Below are 24,391 nucleotides of genomic sequence, written 5' to 3' on the forward strand. Positions count from 1 at the left end.
TTAATGCATTGGTATGCTTAACTCATTTGACTGTAATGAGAAAAAACAAAAAGTCATATGATTAAGGTACAGATAAAATATCTTAGATTAGTGCTTTTTTAGGTGGAGAATTTGTTGCAAATTACTTATTAATTATAAAAAGCCATTTATAAATGTTTATTTTTGTTTGTTATGTTTCTTAGTTTTTGCCTTTTTGGTTTAAATCATTTATGCCAAATGTGATAAACATAAAAGATGCCTCAAGAGTAATAAAAATATATTTTGCATCACCGATGTGCACTTTTTAGAATATTTAATACAACCAACATCATCAATTGAAAATCATCAACACGTTGACCATATTCCAGGCATACAATAAAATAACATAAAAGTAGTTGCTATCGTCAAAGTTACGAGTTTCCAAAATCGACACCACGTTCTAACTCAGGGAAGATATTTTTACCATATATTAGTGAGATCACAACTATTGTTTAAGTTACACTGTCAGACGTATGAAGATATGCTTTAATGCTAATCTGAGCGGCTCAGTATTCAGCAGTGATCTGACTGAAAAACTTTATCTGCTTTGACATTTCAAATGAGAAGACATCATTTAAAATATTTTTAATTATTTGTCAGCTTTTAAGATTTAAAAGGCAGTGTGATACCATCGCCAGAGATTGTCAGATATGCTACGATAGTTCTTTGTCTTCACGCAGATCATTTTATGATTTACATTATGTACACTTGGACTTGTCTTAAAATGTTGTCATTAAATGCTTTAAAATAAATAGGTTATATATTAGAAGACAAAGGGAATAAGTGCATGTGACAAAATAAATGCCAATTGATTCATTGTGTCCGTGCCTTACTCTTAAATAAGTGAATACCGTAATTGCAACACACATTTCTTGACTTATGCAAGGCAGTATGTTAAATAATAGGTCATCTGAGGCCAGAGCAAAAGGCGACAATCAGTTCATTCAATACACCACGATACTACCTAACTATGTGCCTACGCCTATCTGTATAAACCGGCAGTCAAATATATAAACATAGTTATTTGTTTTGGTTTGGTCAAATTTATCCAAAAATTGTATTGATTCGTCAATATTTTGCCAATTGTTCCAAAATAATTCATATAAATGTGCAAGCTAGACCTACGGCATTCACGCAGTCAGGCCTCTATGCTGCTTACGTCATGCAGCCAGGTTTTTAGGTCGCCATTGTTATGTCAACAAGCTACACCGCCACTTTTCACGCCAATAGGCTCCCAGGTCGCTGACTTCGCAAAAAACATCAAAACTAAAGAAAAATATAGTATCTATGACTAACATTTGATAGAAATATCAATAGTCAATAATATCTAAGTTGCGTGTATATGACTTTAATATGCCAATGTAGTACATTGCACACGTTTATAAGCTATTGATAAACATGAACATTTTCGATATAAATGCATGAGGTTTGCGTTGAAAAGAATGGTTTTAAACGTCATGACGAAGTGTAATATACTAATAGAAGCTCAAAATGCTTTAATACCAGTTTTATTCGCCTTAGCGATTTTAATTGACTGAAAGATCAGAAAATGATATGATGTACGAAAAAAAAAATCGTAAAATGACAAATAAACGTCTATAACTATTTTAAACTGAAGGTGTTAAAGTTCGTGAAACTGTTAAAAACTTTAAAGGGACTGTACACCAGATTGGCATTTTCTGTAACGAATCTCAGGACAAAAAATTTAAAAAATGTTTTACTCCTTGATATCATAATTGTGAAAAAGAATACCAAGATTAAAAGAAAATGGTGTCGAAGACCGGGTTTGAACCGGTGTCGCCAAAATTGCAGTCTAGCGTTGTATCCACTGAGCTACTAAGGCTTACTCTGAACGGGTGATATAATTAATCTATACATCTTACTTGGTAATATCACGTGATAGCATCTACTAGCCAATCACGCATAAGGAATGAATTCTACTAGGTAGACATACCCAGTAATCTTTTTTAATGGAAAAAATACGAAAACCCTGCGAAAAACAAGTTAATTGTAAACTATGTGGTACTTCAGTTAGTAAGTTTCAATGCATTGTACACATCGATACCAAGATTATGTCAGTTTTCGAGAATTTTCTTCTTTTTTTCGCTATTTCATCATACGGAGTACAGTCCATTTAAAAGCGAAAATAACAATGCAAATTTCATAACTACAAATGCTTCGCTAAAAGTATGATATCATTGCAGTTTAAATATTTATTCAGTTCAATATACGCAATAAATCAATTCAAGATGAACAAACATATAGTAAATAGAATGTTTCCGATTGGATTGGTAGACAAGCATTTTTAATGCTTATATAAGTTCAAGTTCATGTTGGAGTTTACCTGTTCTAGATTGCAATGAAGTCCAGTAATTGATATAGCTGATTAGGATATAGACCAGATTTTTTCGCAAAATTACAAGAGCAGCAGGCAAGGAAGCAAAAACGTGGTGAAAAATGAAAAAAAAATGTGAGTGTGCAAACTTAGCGAGTTGAATCAGTTTGCTAAACTTTTCAATTGAATAAAAAAACATAAAGGAGAAGTGAGAAGTGATGTCACACATATTGACCGGCCGTTTTTAATCAAAGGTGAGCTCGCACCGCACTCTCAACACTAAACGTCGAACTTTTTGGTTGCAGCAATACACTGTATATAGTTCGTGTTAAGAGAAGTCTGTTTACTGCATCTGAAAGAAGTTCGTTGACATATAACAGTATATGAGCAGTGTTGTCAAATCAGAATAGTAAAGATTGCGGATTTCTTTATATCTCGGACACTGTATAAGGTAGTAAGAAGGGAGTATCAGTTATTCTGTAAGTGTGCTCGCTGATCGTACACTGAGAGGAAGTGCGTTTCGTTTCTGGATTTTGAGAGACAAGAAGGAGGAGCCGTAGGATTTGTTTCGAGTGTGTATTGTTGGAACGTCGTTGGCAGATCGAAGCAAATAGACTTGATTGCATTAAGCAGAAGTACGGTCGGATAAATATGAGTGCTATAATATATAAATGCGTTCGAAGTTTTGTTGGGATAGATGGTATTCAGAGATCTTAGAATACCAATTAGCTGTCAATCGTTTTTTCTGTAGACGGTATTTGTGATGTCCATTTGACGTTGTTCGACAGGGTAAGCCAATATGCTTGTCAGTTTTGACATCATTGACAAGTACTTGACCCATAAAGATTTCGGAATGCGATTGCTTGTTGCGTTTGCGTCAATTCTGTTTAGGCATGATTGAAAGATACCAGGACTAAGACCATGTTAGGATTTTGAACAAGTCGTTAATAGGAATCTAAAAAGGCTTCAATGGGCGTCGCCAACGATATTGCACAAATTGGTGTCGTAAGCAAAGAGGCGAATATTGGCTTGAAGGTCGGCGTCAATTTCGTTTTTGTAGCAAAGAGGAGAGGGCCAAGCATTGAACCTTGTGGCACGCCGGCGTAAATAGATTTCTAAGAATAGTTTGAAATTACAACTCATTGTTTACGGTCCGACAGATAAGAAGAATACCAATCAAGAAGAGAGTTTGAAGAGAAGACCTCGGTGAAATACTTTGTCGAAGGCTTAGGATATATCCCAAAAGACAGCGCGAACGTGTTAACTTTTTCTAAAGCACTACAGATGTTATACGTGAGCTTATTCACTGTGGATACGCCTTTGATGAAGCCAGATTGCAATTTTGTAAAAATGTTGTATGTCAGGTAGTTAAACATATTTTTAACAGAGTTCCGACGCAACTGAGAAGCTGGATAGGACGATAGTTGGAAGGATCCGACTTTTTGATGATTGGTGCAACGTTTGCAAGTATCCAGAAGAAAGGAAATATTGAACGTTGAAGTAGTTTGTTGTAGAAATTTGAACACGGTTCAGTGGATCTGGACCGCTGGCTTTAGACGGATCAATAAGATGTGTCCTTTACATCTTGTGTCGTCTTAGTTATTGATGGAAGTGATGAGTCGGTAGTTTGTAATTGTATTTGAGGATCATGATTAGTACTATCAAGGTATGAGCAGAAGAATGCGTTAAGGAAGGATGTTTTAACTCCGTCTGTGTTTGCGGCCATGCCGTTGTCAATCAGTGTAGGGATAATTGATGGTTTATGTTTGTTTGTGTTCTGTTTCGCCAGTTTGAACCACTTCAGCAGTTATATTGTCTGTGTTTATTTGATCAATTGCTTTTTTCTGGTAGTCAGCCTTTGATTATTGAATTAAAGTAACTGTTTTGTTTAGATTTGTTTTCTAAATAAAGGAATTGTTTTTAACCGTCTGTAATTTTTGCCCGTTAATGCATTTTATTACGTTTTCTGATGTTTATTCTAATAGCATTGTTCAACCCGGGAACATCGTTTTGTCAAATATAAGACAGTCACATCAGCTGTATCAGAGTGTATTACCATGGTAGTTTTATAAAGAGGATATTATTTGGAAAATATGGAGACTATTATTACGTACAATGGATACAGTAGGATTTCGTTGAATGAATATGATACTAAAGAGAAAGTAATTACTACTAATGACACAAAACAAAACAAAAAAAACATTAAAAAACCTACAGTAGTATAGATAAAAATATTTAATAAATCAAGGTGTATCTATGAAGAAAAAAAAACTGTAACCATACTAAAAAGAGATTATAAGACTATTCAGTACATGCAGAGTACATGTATCTAAATATAAATATGATAACAACATGAGGGTATTTACCATGTCATGACGAAACGCAATCGGTTATTGAAATAATAGGTTACTCAGATATTTGTATTTTTCGATTTCATTCGTTTAACGGACTTAAACATACTTGGGTTTCTCATATAGTATTGTTAAAGCCCCAGTCACTTTCACCCTTCGATTTCTTTTAGGAATTCGACGTTATTGCGGCTACACCATAGGGGATAAGTTGATGTCCATGCCGTCACAGTCAAATCCTAAGCTACAATTATTGTCTTATATAGGAGTACGTCATGACAACAAGGTTGAACATGTCATAGAACATTCGTAGTTTTGTGGTGGAATAACTTACGGCAACCCCAGAATAATCGTAGAAATTCCTCCAATAATGAGGACGTTGATTAATGCGAACACTCCAGAAACATCTTCCAAAACGGCAAATGATATGAATTAAGCTGACAGTTTAAACGATAAATTAAAATAAACTAATCATTTTATTTTCAAGTTTGCTGGTGGCTCACAACGAGTTATCGCTATGTTATGAATATTTACTTTCTATGCAAACGATATATATATACACTTTGTGCTAGTTAATAACAATGGTAGAATGTACGGGCATATTAAAGAATTTGATAAAAAGTACAAGTGCTGAAATTCAATATCAATTGACTTTAATTGAAATGAATTATATCAATGGTAACGCAAGTCAATATTAAGATTAAGTCGTTTCCGTGGATTCAGATGCCGCAGATGGCTGAGTACTTTACTACGATTGAGAAAGTTGTGAACAATATTGCCCGTACCAAAAATTCTATTTTGCCATTTGATTAATCCATCATAGTCCTGAAATTTCCATGTTTATTCGGAATGTTTCCAAAATAAGAATAACCTCGCCAAACATAGCATGTGTGTGTACGAGTTGTCTCCCTGGAGAAACGAAATCATCAATAAAGATCAAGGTTTATAAGGCGTCGGTGTTCCATGCTTACATTTTAAAACGATTTGTTTTTATGATATTCCGTTCCTCCCAATGATTTAGCACCAATCTCAGGATTTACAAGATCCTTTTGAGTTTTCTTGAAAACTCTGGGTAAAATTACACATATTACGAATTTAAACTTTCAATTGCCATGACAAAATTAAATTAAAGAAGAAAGTAAAAAATGTCAGCTACTGCTTTCCGCCGGATATTGCTCTTCAACTAGTTGATAACTATAAATCCACTCAGTTATGCTTTTGATGCCTCGGTATTTGTCTTGTTTAGTAAACGGTCGTTTGGGGCAGAACTTCCGTCACTGTGGGCAGTTTGCAAGGCACCTGTGGTTGCACTTTAAGTGACACTCTTATCCAAAATCAATACATACACATGTAAACCAAACATAAATTTTGAGTGATAAACCTTTAACTACTTACTAAATAATGCATTTAAGGATACTATTTATTACTGCTCACAAGATTGTAACTGTGTATTTAATAGCTGAAACCGCAAAAACATTAAATGATTGGTGAATGCTAAAAGATTTACTGTGATTTACTATCGTCTCATAAGGTAGGGATACCATGTTTTCTGTACATTTCTTTCAAACTAAGACTCGGTATCCTTCATAAGAGCCATTGGTTTTGACATTTATTCATCCTTTTTTGTATATTTAAACAATTGTATGAATTGTGGTAAATCTTATTTGGGAGTAAGAGTGCATCTTTAAACGTAGTCCAACCGCAAGTTGCTATTTGAATGGTTATAAATGCAACTGTCAAAAATGGAATTTCCCTTTGACTCTTTGATGAAATGTTATCTGAGTGTAAAATTAAAAAGAAAAAAAAAGGGGTGATGACATTTAATTTCAAACAATTTCTTCAGACCATACTTATATGGTACAATGGGAAATAATTTTGCATCCATTGGTCTAAGATTTGTAATAAGTGCGTAATGTCATCTAATGGTTTCCCAATTTATAAATTTGTTTAAATAAAATATGTTGCAAACAAGAGCTGTCACAGTATGTGACGAATGCCTCCGAACGTGACATCGACCTTTCAACAATATCAGTACATAAAATAGGGAAGGAAAATGTCCATTATGTCTAACCAAAATGGCTGGTGCAGTTGCCATACCATAATAATTATGGCATTATGTCTAGTCAGTATGGTTGGCGACCTTGCAAGACCACCTGAAATTATGTCTAACCAATAAAGCTGGCGTATTTGCTAGACCCCATTGCATTGTGTCTAACTAACATGGCTGGTGCATTTCCAAGACCACATGACAGTATATCTATGTCATAGGATTGAGACTTTTCTATGCTTGACCAAAATACAGCGTGGGTCTTGCAAATTCGAAATTGCCTTTACGTGTTAATTACATACGGAAGTTATTTTAAATTGCCTTTGAACATAAAAGAAAATATTACCAATATCTGACAACCTAAACTCTTATGTCCGTATAAACAGCATTTCGTAATATTTAAACACTGAGTGTGACCTTGACCTTGGAGGTAGGAACACGGGTCTTTAACGCGCACGTCGTCTTGGTTTGTCAAACATATGTGGCAAGTTATTTTAAAATATATCCATTCACGAAGAAGTAACAGCTCGGACACGAACAACTAATCTCTTTGTCTCATTTGCAGTATTCCATGGTATTCAAACACTAAATGTGACCTTCACCTTAGAGGTAGGGACATGGAACTTTTACGCGACACACTGGCTTGGTATGTCAATCACATGTGGCAAGTTATTTTAAAATCTGTCCATACATGAGAAAGTTACAGCCCGGACACGAGAAGTTGAGCCAGACTAACGGACAGACGGAAGGATGGATGGAGGGTGCGATTTTAATGTATGTTGTGTTTTGAACACAAATGCATATACAATCTGAAAAGTAGAGTTTAATCCAGAATTCAATTGTAAGTCAATTAAATTGCTTATCAGTTTATTAAGAACCATACTCAATTAATCACTAAGATTTGTTTTTTTTACAACTTAAATGACTTATGGTTGCCCGCCTGCTGACATCAAGTTACATCTTTTTAGAATTACTGCTTCAATACAATGCTTATTAATCATGCTGATATACAAGGTAAATTTAAAGTGCATATTTAACTACATAAATGTACCCTCAAGTACATGTTTCGTATACACAAACCATCACTTATCTAAAATGAAATATTTAGCCATACGACATGATAGTTTATACAAGTATTTACTTTTCTTTCAAAATATGCTGACATAAAAAGGGAAAACACTGCGCAAGAGAGTGCTGACTTTTCATTAATGAGTACTCTTCCTTGTAAAAAAGCACGTTTACTATTCATTCAAAACGATATGAGACTAGACTTTATTATTATTGTTTATAACCGTTTATATAGGGTGATATAGAAACGTTAACGTTTTTTTTTTCAATCCAAACATTATTAAATTTATAATCGTAAATCATTTTTCTTAAATGTCAAGTAGCTGCAGTATTGATGTCATTATATAAACACATCTGCACACTTTCAATTTATCAATGTGAAAAGTAAAACACAAAACTAATTGTATACAGATATTGATAGTTGTATGGTTTACGAGATAAAAACAATTATTGCGCCGGTAAAGGAATTCGGTCCTCGGCACGCCTGTATTCCCTCGGGGTGCATATCAAGTGTACAGCGGTAAAAAGCCACGTCTAAGGTTAATCAAATGCTTTAAATATGAATTTGGTGATAAAATATACTTAAAACCGAATTGTCGTTGATTAAGTAACCACACAGTTAATCATTGGTAAACTTAATATCTATTGAAAAGGATTATGTGTTCAAAATGAACAAATGTCTTAAGCATAGCTGCTTATAGAAATTGATTAACTTTCGTATATGATCTTACCGAATAAATATACATTGCGGTTTAAGAAATGTGAACATCTCCGTACTTTATTCATAACAGAACAGAGCACAAGTAAATGGCTAGTGTAGTGTTCAACCGTTCCGTCAAAATTATAGATGACTAATATCTGGCCAGTCTGTTATTGAATCATTTCATCAATGTAGTAGATTCCAAGTACCTGGCTAGTGTGTTATAGAAAATTGTTATTGGTGTAAAAGATGACTAGTACCTGGCTAGTGTGTTGTCGAATCTTTTATTCCATGTTACATATAACTGGTACCCGGCTAATGTGTTGTTGAATCAGTTATTCGAAGTTACAGATAACTAGAACCTGGCCTGTGTGTTGCTGAATCATTCCATCCATCTTACCGATACTTCGTACATAGCTAGTGTAATTAAGTCAGTCATTCCATGATACTAATAACATAATTAACTAGTTCATAACAGGTGTCTTGCTAAATGATTTCATTGATGTAAAGGATGACCAGTACGTGGCTAATGTTGTTGAATCATTCCAGAGATGTTACATGTACCTTGTACATGGGAAGTATGTTATGAAATCCTTCCATCATATAACATACAAGGTTATGTTGTTGTTGAATTATTCCATCGATGTTAGAGATTACTGGTACCTGGATAGTGTTGTTTGATCAATATACTGATATAACAGGTGACTAGTACATTGCTGGTATGTTGTTGAATCGTTCTATATATCGCGTCACAGACTACTTGAATATTGCTAGTGTTATTTCATCCGGTTGGTGTTAAATGACTTGCATCGGGCTTATGTGTTGTTGGATCATTCGCAAGATGTAACAGATGATTTGAATCAGTAGTGTGTGTGTTGTTGAATTATCCGAGTGATGTTACAATTGTCTTTGAACCTGGCAAGTGTGATGTGTAATCGATGATACAGATAACTTGTACTAGATTTGTGATTTTGTTTATCATATCATTGATGTTACAGATGATTAGTTCCTGGTTTGCGTATCGTCGGATCATCACATTTATCTATTTATTTTAAAGTTGAATATTACATTGCTAGTGTGCTGTTGAATCAGTTCTAATATGTTACAAATGAATAGTAAATAGCTTGTATGTTGTTAAATTATTCCATTGATGTTACATATGACTAGCTACGGGCACGTATTTGTTAGATCATAACATTATTGTTAAAGTTGACTATTAAATGGCTAGTGTGTTGTTAATTTACGTATTTGGCTAATGCATAGTTGAATCGTCCCATCGATGTAACAGATGACTAGTATCTGGCTAGTGTGTAGTTGAATCGTCCTATCGATGTAACAGATGACTAGTATCTGGCTAGTGTGTAGTTGAATCGTCCTATCGATGTAACAGATGACTAGTATCTGGCTAGAGTGTAGTTGAATCCTTCTATCGATGTCACAGATGACCAGTATCAGGCTAGTGTGTAGTTTAATCGTCCTATCGATGTAACAGATGAATGGTATCTGGATAGTGTGTAATTGAATTGTCCCATCGTTGTTATAAATGACTAGTATCTGGCTAGTGTGTAATTGAAACGTCCCATCGATGTTATAAATGAGTAGTACCTGGCTAGTGTGTTGTGGAATATTTCAATATATGTAAGTCATAGATGTGTTTAATAATTTTTAATATAATGATGACTTACAGGGAATAGGAATTCATGATGAAAATTTGAACATTATTAGTTTGTATACGCCATAACTGAAGAGAGCATATACAGAGTACAAACAGGAAATTAAAACAAGATACAGAAACAAATTTCATATTCGTATTAACACACTTAACACAAACAATTACAGACACCATTTTCTAGTGTAAGGGAAATGTGAAAAAATAAAATTATAGCCATGCATGATAAGTGGATACTCGAATTTATAAATCGTTTTGCAAACAATAGCTCTTCTTTAAAGTAATATATGACATGCTTATATATAAAAAAATGCATATTTTTTAATTATTATGTTAATTGGTCGTTCAGTAAACAGTTTCAATGAAGTTGACAGATATAAATGCATAATAGTCAGTCACCCTCCTTTCTTATATACTACAGTTATTAAGACTGCAAAAGGTTGCCTTTGAAAAAGAAGTTTTTACATTTACGCACAATCCATCCCTTTATTGCACGATAAACGTAATATTAAAAATGAATATAGGAATTCGATTCCATCAAGGGATTTGCACCAGACTCTACTATCGAACATGACCTGCTCATTAATATGAACGCCGCTGCAATTGGTTGGATTCTAAACATAGCATTCATTGAAAATAAACTGCAGAAACCAACCGATAAGCAATACATTTAGCAAATATCTTGTTCAAAGACTTAGAGCCAGCATAAAGGGCACTTAACGAGACACACACAGCGTAAACCTTTAAACAATGACGTATTCAACCATGCTAAATTTCGTTCAAATAAAAAGTCAGTTCTTTAATTACCACCACATTATTGACAATGTCCTTATAAACAATGTTATGTAAATATGCGATGAAAATAATATATTATCTTTATGTTATAGGTTTGGAATAGGGTTAGACTTACTTTACTAACATCTTTATCTGGATCTCACTCTTAATTAGACCTACAATGATTAGGCGTTTAAACCATCTACTTTGTCTTTAAAAGATTGTTTGCGTCTAAATACATTTGTATTATGCTTAAACCAATCAAATGATGCAGCACTTTGTAATTTCTGTGACGCTTGTTTATCAAGAGTAAAACCAAGATCGTTCATAAGCCTTTTCACGTATTCAAACGGTTTGTTGTTTATGTGGGAATAGCCGCCCTGCCCCGGCCGCGCCCAACTCAAAACAACTCCCTCCCTGGCATGGCGAACGACATTATTAATGAAAACACTTTCAAACTGTTCAGGAATGTGTTCTGCAACTTCTAAGCTCAATGCCCAATCATATATGGGTAGTCCGTATTGCGGCAGAGTCAAATCAAGAAATTGCACGCGCCCTTCACTTGTGACGTCACAATATGGCGCACCATCATAGGCATCGTATCCTTTTACTTTTCCCGATTCAATGACAAGTTGTTTATACCTTCCTGGGCCGTCACCAAAACTTCCGACAAATTTTCCTGGAATAAATAAATAATCAAAATGGTTCAATTCAGTATGGAATCATGCGAGCTGGAAAGAAGACTACATTTAACAGTTATATGCATTTCAGTTCATTATGCAATACGCTCCTACTTGTCTCATACATACAACACGCCGATACTGCTGTAATGTGTGTATTTCGACATGATAAAAAGGGGAATAGTTTTCATTTTCATAATGTTGATTTAAACGCCACAATTTCTGTACTGTTATCATCAGTGTTGGGCCACATTTTCGCCATGTTACGACTTCCTTGTTTTTCATTCAATGGTTTCAATTAAGATGAAACCACTTTTTTCCTTTTCGTCAAAAATAGGAAAAATGAAGCAACTTAGTAAAACACTGTCATAAACTACTAATTTACTCTATATCTCGCGCAAGTGCTTGCTTATCTCATGCAACGGAAACACACACCGACATTGAACCAAATCACTGTGTGTTCATCTAGCTTGGATGGCCATTTAGCCAAAGTAATACAATCATCAAGGGAACATGAACATATTTAAAATATTTAACGTTGAATATTTTTGACAATTCCAAGCGTTTTTTGTTCGATTTAATGACAAGTATCAGAACGAAGTGTTTTACACTTTGAGTAAGACACTGTTCACTTTGCCATTTTCTTTCACATGAAATAACATTTCATATAAGTGCAACTTGGAAGCTTTTAACGTCCAGGTGTTTTGTCTTTTCCTATCACGTGTAAAAGCATTTTTACTTAGTTCATCTTGAGTTTCAAAACATTAATATATATTTCGCTTAATAATTTGTTTTGTAAATTTGAAGTTTATTGTCGATTTGAAAACATTTGACGGCGTGTTGGACACCATCTTGATTGTAAAGATAAGGCAAAGGAGGTGCGAGGAAATCAATCGGAGGAACTAGGCTACCAGAAAATGAAAAACATATTTTTTTTACACCGCCCCGCAAAGTTTGGCTGCCAGAGTATTAACATATTTGTACAAAAGAGTACACTGTTTTTTAGAAAAACGAACACTATGAAATTGCTGGCTAACATAAACATTTAATTATTATTTCTAATTTAAACAAAATTAAAAACCAACCATAACACTATCTTAGCAATTGAAAACTTGTATAAAAAGTTAACAATCATAAGCAAAAAACAAACAATGATAGGTTCAACGAGACAGGCACACCAGTACAAGAGGCAGCACACGCACTCTCAATGAGACATACTCGCATACTTTACATCGCAGACACACAGCCACAAAGGACAACACCGCTTAACTTTCAACGAGACAGACACACATCCACAAGAACAGCACCATTAGACTCTCAACGAGACAGGCACACAACTACAAAGAACAACACCGCTAAACTCTCAACGAGACAGACACACAGCCACAAGGATAGCACCGCTAGACTCTCAACAAGACAGACACGCAAATACAAGAGACAACACCGCTATACCCTCAACGAGACAGACTCACAACTATAAAGGACAACACTGCTAGACCCTCAACGGGACAGACACACAGTCACAAAGAACAGCACCGCTAGGCTCTCAGCGAGTCGATACGCAACACCAAATGGCAACAACGCTAGACTCTGAACTAAACAAAAACACAACTACAAAGGACATCACCGCTAAACTGCCAAAATGACAATCACACAGCAAAGAGGAAAGAAAAAAAAAGAGTACCATTAGACTCTCAACGAAACAGACACACAAATACATAGTAATCTATAACAAAACTAGATTCTCAACGATACAGACGCTCAACTTCAAAGAACAATACCGCTTCACTCTTAAAGAGAACGGCACACGACAAAAGGGGACAACAAAGCTAGACTCTAAATGATACCGACACATAGCTAAAAAGAATATCTCCGCAAGCCTATTAATGCAACAGTCACACAACTACAAAATACATCAGCGCTATACTCTTAATTAGGCCGACATACGACTACAAGGAACAACACCGATAAACACTCAGCGAGACAGACATACAGCGATAAAGGACAGCACCGCTAGGTTCTCAACGAGACATCCACACATCCACAAAGGACATTACCACTAAACTTTCAACGAGACAGACACACAAATACAAAGGACAGCACCGCTAGACTCTCAACGAGTCAGAAACGAGGCCACACAGGACATCACCGTTTGTTCCTCAACGAGACAGCCACACAGCCACAGAGGACATTAACGGTTAGACTTTCAACGAGACAGGCACATAACCACAATGAACATCCCCGCTAAACTCCCAACGGGATAGATACGCAGGCACAAAGTATAACACAACTAGATTGATTCTCAACGAGACAGACTCACAACTACTAAGGTCAACAAAGCTAGAGTCTAAATGCTACCGACGCAGAGCTACAACACCGCTAGCCTCTTATAGTCAGACAACTACAAAAAACATCAGCGCCAAACTCTTAATCAGGCCGGCATACGACTACAAGGAACAACGCCGCTAGACTCTAAGTGAGACAGTCACAAATCCACAAACGAAAAAAGAGCTGGACTCTCAACGTCATAGACACACTGCTACAAAGGGAAATAGCGCTAGACTCTCAGTGAGACAGTCACACATGTCCAAACGACAAAGGAGCTGGACCCTCAACGAGATAGAAACAGCTACAAAGGACACTATACTATTAACGAGAAAGATACACAACTAAAAAGACAGAACCGCTAGACTCTTAACGCGACAGACATAAATCTACAAAGAAAAACATCGATAAACTCTCAACGAGACATACACACAAGTACAAAGGACATCACCGCTAGACTCTTAATAGGACAGCAACAACACACCTACAAAGGAAGGCAACGCTAGATTCGCAACGAGACAGACATACAACTATTAAGTACAACACCGCTAGACTCTCAACGAGATATACACAAACATACAAAGGACATCACCGCTAGACTCTTTATAATACAGGCCAACAATTTAAATACAAAATCACCGCTAGATTCTCAACAAAATAGACACACAGGTACACATAACTACAAATAACAACAACGCTAGATTCTTAATGAGACCGACAAACAACTACAGAGGACAACAACGCTAGACTCTCAATTAGTTCCAACATTAAACTACAAAGAACAGCACAGCTAGATTCTAAATGAGACAGACACACACCTAAAAAGCACAACAGAGCTTGGCTCTTAATGAAAAAGAAACAAAGCCACAAAAAAACAAAAGCGCTTGATTTTCAACGAGACAGACACACAAGTACAAAGGACACCACCGCTAGACTCTTATTGAGACAACAACAACACACCTACAAAGGAAGGCAACGCTAGATTTGCAACGAGACAAACATACAACTATTAAGTAATAAACCGCTAGACTCTCAACGAGACATACACACAAATACAAAGGACATCACCGCTAGATTCTTAATGGGAGAGCCATACAACGACAAAGGACAACTGCGCTTGACTCTTTATTAGACAGCAACGCAACTACAAATAACAAAACTCCTTACTCTCAACAAAACAGACACACAACTACAAAGGCCCTCACCGCTAGACTCTCAACGAGACAGATACACAACATAAACAGACAGCTCTGCTAGACTCTCAACAAGACAGACATTCAACAATAAAGGGCGTCACCCACCGCTAGACGAGACAGACACAAAACAATAAAGGTCATCACCGCTTGACTCTCAATGACACAGACACATTACTACAAAGGACTGCACCGCTGCACTCTTCATGACACAGACACACAACTACAGAGGACAGCACTGTTAGTATCTCAGCGAGAAAGACGCACAACTATAAAGGACTTCACCGCTTGACTATTAACGAGACAGACACTCATACCTTCAAAAGAAAACACAGTGAGATAACATATCTTTTCCAGTGAGGTTTATACTCACCAGTAAACAGTTCGATCAAAGCGGCCACCAGCTTATTGTCAGTCATGTGCTGTCCACCGTCCTCTTTGCTGGCTTTCTGGCACCAGCCCCCGGTCTCAGATGTTGCTGATCCTTTGTCTCCGAGTTTCTGTAATATGGTATTATAACTTAAACGCTTTTGAGTTGGACTTAGTAATGTTGCAAATCAAAGAATTCTTAGTCGTGAATAACATGAATTTGACTTGAAAACAACCCGCAAGTTAAACATGAGTTCTACGAAAACTGAGGAGGAATGTAAAAACACCCTTTTCGGAATGTTTTTTTAATCGAAATAAAAAAAATAAAAACGTAAGAGAATCATTTATATTTCAAAGCACGTCCGTCCGTTGATAAGTTAACAAAATTAGACTTAGATAATGGCATTTATATTTTTATTTCAGAGCCGTAATTCAAGTGTATCGAAGTCTACGAAAAAGACTCGTACCGAAAAACAATTGTGCTGTAAATATAAAATGGCCTGTGTTACTAACAGAATGTACGTACATTTTGATTCAATTTTGATATTGGGGAACACTATGAAATTCTAATATTGTATAATTACAAATGTTTCCGCTCCATGACATAAACAATCTTGAAATAAAATGCAACTAATCGTAAGTAGAGTGCAAAGCCTGATATTGAACATCGTTAATACTAGCTTACCTTTCGTCCTTTCTTACAGGGACTAGACACCAGATAATACAATTGCAAGAAAAAGGATAATTGTCAAAAACTTAAATTAAATTGACCTCGTTGTGTACAACGCATTGAGTCTTACTTTCGGACGTATCACATGCACATTTCGCAGTTTTTGTGCAATGTTCCCATTTGAAGTTTAATGGGGTTGTCTACCACGTAAATACCAGTGAGTTTAAAAAAGCGTCGGTTTATTTATCTGTACTTATAAACAGATGTTATTTAAACTGGGAACCTAGCGACTTTAGCGGGTTATCTGCCCCAAATCCCACTATAGGTGGCGCTGCTGTCGAGTAGGTCCTTTAATCGGGTATCCTCGGATCTTATCAATTCATCCACGCCATTGTTGTTTACCGAAGCGTTTGACAGTTATACATTGAAAGTGATTAATCATGCCTGAAACAACTTGTGTTGTACCATTTTGTTCACGAAAAGGACGTCATAAGTTTCCGAAGGACAAAGCCCGACGAGATGCATGGGTGCACGCAATTAAAAGGGGAAAATCGAAGTTCGAAATGTGGTCACCTACGAAGTACTCGTATATCTGTGAGAATCATTTCACGGGAGATGATTACCACTCTGAGACGTATTCTGGTGAGAATAATGCGTTTGTATATGTTTTAATTCATTATAAATATAAAAGATTTCAATGCAAATAAAAAAATAGCAGCCCTAATTTGCGCACTGACCATATATACAATATACATGTCAAGGAACTAAATCAGTAAATGTACAGTGCAGTCCGTATGTATATCTTTCGAATCTGTTCTTAATGGCTCTCAGTTATTTTCCGCATACCAGAATTTTGTCAGATTATGTAGTGACTCTGCAACCCCCTCTCCCTGTTTTCTCATTTCCCCTTTTATCCTCCTGTAATGTGGGTGGGGGTGTGGTAAAACAATTAACTTGTGAAAAAACCCACCCAAACCCCACCTGTGCAAGACTTACTTAGAAATCATAACTATTTTTTTAATCATAAATGGTGGTTATGATTTTGATATTTAATATTTCTATTTCTTTTTTACATTTCAGGGGTCGAATGACAGAAAAAGGCTCTCCGAAAAACCGCCGTGCCAAGTGTGTTTTCTTGGACATGCCAAGACACATTGCAGAAGAAGAGGGCACGCAAGGACAGATGTCTCTCTCGAGATGCTAGAAAGAGGAAGCTATACCACGACATTTCGAATATCAGTGAAGAGCCACAGCCAGAGTTTATTGCTCAGAAGTTAGAAATTGTTTCAGATGATTTGGATGTTGGGGCAGTTGAGGAAGTAATTCCAATGGACACTGAAACTGTATCTGAAGTTGAAACTGATGTGCAAGGGATACCTTCATATGTAGATGCTGTGGTTCAGACACCAAAACAACCAGCATTTTCTATTTATAACTTTGAACATGATTCAGCAGCAGTTCATTTTTATACTGGACTTGAAAATTATTTGAAATTTATGTTTGTTTTGAGTACACTTGGACCAGCAGCATATCATCTGAACTATATATATCACTCTGTTATTAGTGTGACTGTGCCTGACCAATTTTTAATTGTGTTAATGAAACTTAGGCGACACACAACAAGCTTTGAACTGTCTAGAATGTTCAGTGTTGCTGAAAGTGTAATTTCAAACATATTCATTACATGGGTTCTCTTCATGGAGAAACAGTGGAGGGAACTCAACATCTGGCCGAGCCAAGAACTTGTTAAGCACTTTGCTCCAAGCAGTTTCAAAAGAAACTACCCAAACACACGTGTTATAGTAGATGGAACAGAATGTCCAATTAAAAAACCTAAAAACCCAACCGCCCAGCAAGCCACGTTTTCAATATATAAAAACAGGAACACTGTCAAAGTACTGATAGGAACTTCACCAGGGGGTTTGGTTTCATATGTGTCACCTTCATACGGAGGCTCAACAAGTGACAGGCAGATTGTGGAGCGTAGCTCATTAGCTAAGATGTGCGATAAAAAGACAGTATTATGGCCGACAAAGGTTTTAATGTACAGGACATTTTTGCGCCGCATGCTGTATTTATTAACATTCCTACATTCTTTAAGAAAAAAAATAGAATGTCCAATGAAACTGTGATAAGAGATCGGAAAATTGCAAGTAAACGGGTGCATGTAGAGAGGATTATTGGACTGGCGAAAACATACAAGATACTGACAGAGCCCATGATAGCAACAGAAACCAAACTCTCATCTGAAATAATTTTTGTGTGTTTTATGCTGTGTAATTTTAGAAATGGCATTGTGCCCTCATATGCCTGAACTTACAAAAATATGTTCACCTTTATATTAAAGCAACACTCTCATTCAAAATCAGAACTTACACACGTATAACAAAAAAATGAGTGATAAAGCTTTAACTTCTTATTATATAATGCATTTATAAAAAGTATTAATAAGTGATAGCAAGATCAAAAGATCCTTCAAAAGAACCATAGTTTTCAACATTTATTCAACCTTTTTGGTCTATTAATCTTATTTGGGAGTAAGAGTGCTGCTTTAACATTTACTGTTTATGTTGTGTTTTTTGTAAATAAATATTTAAATATGCTGATGTTTTCTTTAATGTGTTACTTGTGCCAACAAGGTTTTATAAAATAGACACAGTCACATGTCTCTGGTATTAGGTGTACTAAAATTAAATTTAAATTGACATCAGATTGGCCGTCAGGTGAGAATATCGACTCCGCTGATAATAGTACTGGTTTTCACACGATAAATGGTTCTTAATCACGTGTGTCTTGTGCATGGTATTCATTAAAGCAAACATGAATCGTTTGTCGCTCAAAAGCTCATCAGAGCTTATGCTTCTTATGTATTCTTATGTTGAAGCCGAAGTTTTTTTAAAAATCATTGGATATGACATGAGGTCAAAGTATTTAAACAATCTGTGGCAGGTGTGCACTACTTGCACATTAGTGATAATAAAATTTGGGATTTATATGTAACATTGATTTTCATTTATTTACATTCAAACACCAGTCGAAGCATAATACTCTTATCATCTTTATACCCGACCAATCTGCTACCTTTCACGTGTTACTGTATAAAGACACCAGTCCTTTCTATTTGATAAACCAGATAAAAAATAATACAAATAAAACATTAAACCATTTTTATTTTACATTCAACTAAGACCTTATACATATATACAGCTAATAAATGGAAACAAGTGTTTCACAATGATACATTGTTCACAAATAGTTTTCAATCAACAAAGTCAGAGTTAAAGCTGCACTCTCAAACTAAAACTTTAAAAAACTGAAATTTATTCTAACAGATTCCAAATAAATGAGATAGAGATACATTCTATTGTAAACTATCTTATAAGACTTATTCTAAGATAAAAGAAATAAATATATTTCAAAACTGTCCATCTGTGAGGGTGCAGCTTTAAGTTGTTATAAAACAGTTCAAAACACTTAAGTTTTATAAAAGTACTTTTCAAGAATTGCGGCTCTGAAATGTGAAGTATTGAACTGGTCAAGCTTGCATATCATGTGTGCAATAAAGTTCTCATTCCGATGAATTCTAGTGAACAAAATATCACTCAAGGTGTATATTACCAAGTCACAAAATTGTCTTTCTGCACAGAACAGCTGACCCTGAATTTGAAAATAATATGGATGCTTAGTACTCAAAGTCAGATTTCCATTTGTCTCTTTCAAGTATGGCACAGTGACTGGTGATATTTTTTTTGTGTTTAGCACTGAAGGGGCACTTAACTTCAATAAGTAGGTTTTCATCTACAATGCCATCGGGTGATGCACCTAAAAACGGAAGGTTTTTTGATACAAATATCCCACATGGTTTTACTTTGACATTATTTTTGCTTTCATATTGATGGATGGCGTCCTTTTCATACTGAATTCCATGGCGCATTGCTTCTGTAGGTTTTAATCCTTTTCCCCGAACAAAGGACTTTGCCAAGTCATGTAAGTCGGTTCTTTCTGTTTCGGTACACACACGGTGAAAATTAGATGACTGAATTCTTTTCTCTCGTTCTTCAAACCATCGGTCGTTCTTGTTTTGTCCCCTAGTATACATTTCAATGTCATCCCTGTCCTTGTCACTTAGTTTGGTTATTTTACATTGTTCCAGGAAATTGTCTTCATGAGATACTTCAAAATAATCATGGTCATTGGAAATTGCACGAATATTGGCTGGGCTGAATGTCTGAAAAATTGGTGTCTTTGATATACCCCTAAAATTCTTACAAATATTGTGAAAATAGTCTTCATATCCATCAACTTTACGGAATTTTTGTGGCCGAGGGTCAAAATCTTTAATGTCACAAATATCTGCACCGCCCAAGTTTAAATCTCGAGCCTTAAGGGGGGAACCAGTATGCTTTTTTGCTTTGTGAAATGACTGCAATTTTTCTGTGCATGTTGTCTCAACTTCAAATTCTCCATCTTTAACAAATTTACAACATGCATATATCATAGTTCTAATATGTTTGCAATGTCCAAATGGGCCTTCTCCTGCACCACATTCACACTGTGCTTCATGAATATATCCATTCTTGTGTAAAGAAATGTCTACAACATAATTAACCTTCTTCCTCATTTCTGCTTTACATGCCCCACGAACAAAGTCCAGAGATGGTGCCGAAAACAGTCGCATGTATAGAAGAAACTTGTCGTCGTACAGGTCTTTTACCTTCGCATCAAACTCCAACCGGTACTGGTCCATGTATTCGATGGCCTTCTCCATTGTTATTGGTGCCATTTTAGCATCTGAATTTACATCTCTGTATCCACTAGTCTTGGGCAGGCTCATGTTGGTAGAAGATCTTCTTCCCTGTTGAAATTCTGGTTCCTGTCATATGCCTCCAGTCTGGAAAGATACGAAATTAACTTGTGATACCATATATTGTGTTAAAAATTTCCCCACCCACTGTATTTTGTCGTAAAATACATGTAAACACGAGCATATAATCAGCTAAAAGTCATTGCAATAAAAACACAAAAGTGTTCACATTTCAAAGCTTAATTAACATTACTAAAATGATAAATTCATTTGTTAAACAACTTAAATTATCAAGATATCGATTTAACAACTAGTTGTCCTCGGGCTACATTTTGACAAGTTTACCTTTCGATTAATTCCTTCTTCCGTCCAGTCAACTTTGCATTGCGTCGCCTCAGCTCCGTTTTAAGCTGGCCTAATGATAAGGTGCAAAAATTTGAAGCCATGTTGCGATATCAATTGAATATTTACAAATTTTATCGGAATTTTATCACCACTGTTATCGATCTGTAATACGGAAGTAAACTAGGGACCTATTTGACAACAGCGCCACCAAACGAGCACCTGTTTGACAAGGGCAGATAACCGACTAAAGTCCCCCAGTATGCGTTAGTTTTAAACGATAAACCCTAGATGAGACAGCAAGATGATTTAATCCTTGACTCATGGTAAATGATGTATTATAAGCCACCTACTAGCACGCATTGACAGTATGCTTGTTTTGATGAAATACTGCATTTGCATTTTTGAACAATCAGGTTTCTAGTGCCTTTTACGTAACGAGATCCTTTAAGGGTATTGTCGTTATTGTTTGGTATAGTTTCACGGTTTTATTGTTTTTAAACGGCGTCATTCTGCCAATGGTGTATAAACGTTCAATATTCCCAAGAAATAAAAGTATTAAGAAATATAGGTCTTTTATAAATAACACTTGCTTGTAAATTATGTTCAAGATATTATTAACTTAATTAATGTACGTCCTCCAAATAAATAATATCGTTTATAATGTTAGCAATTATTTGTGTTTAACACCAAAGCATTCCCGTTACAAAACGTTTTACTTTTCAGCCCTACCCCTGACATTTGGACGTATTTAATATTGTGTTGTTGTTGTTGTTTTTGTTGTTGTTGTTTCTCTCTTGCTAAAGAAAATCTTCCAACAGCTATAAGAGAACCACGCTTAAAAATACTGCCATCAAATTTGTTAATTAATTATCGAGGCTAAAGAAAAATGTAAACTTTACCTCACATTCCATTTGACCTATTTTTTGCTGTTTTATATTTAGTATTTTTGACACGTTATTCCTTTGTTCTATAACAGCGAGCAACGTCTGAGTAGGTTCTCCGTTTGTGTTTGGACGAACATGTTCCTGCACCAAGACCGTATTAGTCTCCGGAATGTCGATGAATACTTTCACTGCCAGTAAAACACCGCACACCCCAACAGCAACTAATGTGTTTGTTTTAAAATTCATCCTCCTTTGTTTAGTTTCGTCCATATTTTACAACGTTAAACCTAGTGTTTATAATCAGTGCGTCACCTCGACAGTGCGACTGTAATACATTGATTAGCTGTTTAATTCATCCTCGAATGCGGTGGATCGTAACGACGGTGTTGGCTTTCAGACATAAAAATATCTATAAAGAAAAAATTACAATATGGGAATGAACATTTTGTATTAAAAAGTTTGTAGTATCTTCTGACATTTTAAAGCTGCACTTTCACAGATTGAACGTTTTAACAACTTTTTTTATTTTTTGTCTTGGAACGAACCATCTTTTTGCGAAAATGCATGGAAACCAGTTATTTAAGTTCAAAAATTGATGTTTTATGCATTTTTCTTAAACCGTTGGTAACGGTTTAAGCCATAAAACATTAACTTTCGAACGGAAATCTGAAAATCTGATCTTTTGTCAGCAATCTTTTTATCATTTTATCATTGGTTTGCAGATATGTACGCAACATTTTGCTCTTTCCAAGACCAAAAATTTAAAAAGTTGCAAAAACGGTATACATGTGAGAGTGCAGCTCTAAGACTGATATTTCGAAACTATTTTGCATATTAGGTCCTAACGCATAATTATAAGTATGGTATTTTTCATCAATATGTTATTATGGTATGGTTTGTAACATAAATACTGTATTTACGTTCAAATTGTAACTTCTTTTAAATGCGTTTTATGTACTGCTATTTAGGCTACGACTAACTAATTTTCAGACTTTAACAGGCTTTGATGTTTCCAATATTTACACCGAAAACTATCAATTTCCGTAATTGAGTGTCACATTCAGTCAAGCACTCTGCAAAAAGAACATTTATTTTACGTTTTATTCATTCCATTTTAAAAAAAAATTGATTCTTGGACACAAGCAGTCTTTTTTCTGTATTAACATTCGGATTTTGGTCAACGACGGGCAGATAACTGTGGTCTCAAGCCAGGTATTCAATGCACGTATGACTGGGAATGAGATAATAAACATATACATGCGTGCATTACTAAGGCTTATCCAACTTGCTTATTCTATGGTTTGTTTAACACGCAAAGCTAAGGTTGATCAAACTAACACAGAATAAGTCTTGCACGCTTGCATAGGTAATATCAACATAGTTGACATAAACCAATTTAATTTTGACACCATACTCTTCCTAAACCTGAATAAGGCGAAGCTTTCTTAACTTTATTTCCATGTTACACATTAAATTTCTTAAACGAAGAAAAACAACTTAGCTGTCCATTTTATTATATTTATTTTTGTTCATTTACATTTAAAAGGTTTGGAATGTTTGGCGAGACTCCCCTTTCACATATATAAATATCTGGGCCAAATTGACCACAGCACAAATTATTTAGGCCCAAATGGCCTTAGCGCAAATAACTAATTTCTACCGTGCTAGCCCAAAATAACCTAAACGACGAAAAGCGAAAGTCTAGGTCATAATCACGGGAGTTATTATTTGTTGTATCCGTATTTATACAGGATCCTAATGTACTTCAGTGCCGCTTTGAAAGTCTTGACTCTAACTGTGTCCTCTATAGATAGCTGCGGAAAACCAGTTAAAAGTTCGATTAATTGCTCATCGGGTTTAAGATGACTGAACTCAAGGAAAACTTTGGCACTAAGACATTTACATAACGCTACCCATAAATCGTCTCTAGAAGCGCTCGAGATTTTACAAAACATTATTTTGTGCAAAACCATTTGTTCTGTTATTATTTCACATTCTTGGCATTTGGACACAAAACTTCTTGAAAAATATTTACTAATAATCAGCATAGCAGTCCTACAATTTTTCAGCTGGTCTCTATACATGTTACTAAACTGCCACATTAAACAAGGTTCATATTCACAATGGATAGACTTAAATAATCGTAGGTTCACATCGTTTTC

At 35.5% G+C, this 24,391-nt stretch overlaps 1 protein-coding gene and 1 pseudogene across 1 annotated transcript; both read right to left on the reverse strand.

Annotated features, from left to right (window-relative positions):
• Positions 1 to 10,166: 10,166 nt before the first annotated feature.
• On the reverse strand, positions 10,167 to 22,572 carry LOC128226661 (uncharacterized). The gene is made up of 3 exons (XM_052936631.1): positions 22,245 to 22,572; positions 15,531 to 15,657; positions 10,167 to 11,638 (listed from the first exon to the last, which is right to left on the reverse strand). Exons 1-3 carry the CDS (start codon positions 22,497 to 22,499, stop codon positions 11,145 to 11,147), a joined length of 876 nt encoding a protein of 291 aa, XP_052792591.1. The 5' UTR covers positions 22,500 to 22,572; the 3' UTR covers positions 10,167 to 11,144.
• On the reverse strand, positions 19,359 to 21,456 carry LOC128226660 (uncharacterized; annotated as a pseudogene).
• Positions 22,573 to 24,391: the final 1,819 nt, after the last annotated feature.

The sequence above is a fragment of the Mya arenaria genome, chromosome 3, assembly GCF_026914265.1.
Source record: "Mya arenaria isolate MELC-2E11 chromosome 3, ASM2691426v1".
Taxonomy (NCBI): domain Eukaryota; kingdom Metazoa; phylum Mollusca; class Bivalvia; order Myida; family Myidae; genus Mya; species Mya arenaria.

What these genes read in the sequence shown, in the direction of transcription:
- LOC128226661 (XM_052936631.1), bottom strand. Translation starts at nt 22,499, where the DNA reads ATGGACGAAACTAAACAAAGGAGGATGAATTTTAAAACAAACACATTA. An exon ending in TAGGTCAAATGGAATGTGAG is followed by an intron (nt 15,658 to 22,244) that starts GTAAAGTTTACA and finishes ACCATATTACAG; the next exon opens with AAACTCGGAGACAAAGGATC. An exon ending in TTTGATCGAACTGTTTACTG is followed by an intron (nt 11,639 to 15,530) that starts GTGAGTATAAAC and finishes TATTTATTCCAG; the next exon opens with GAAAATTTGTCGGAAGTTTT.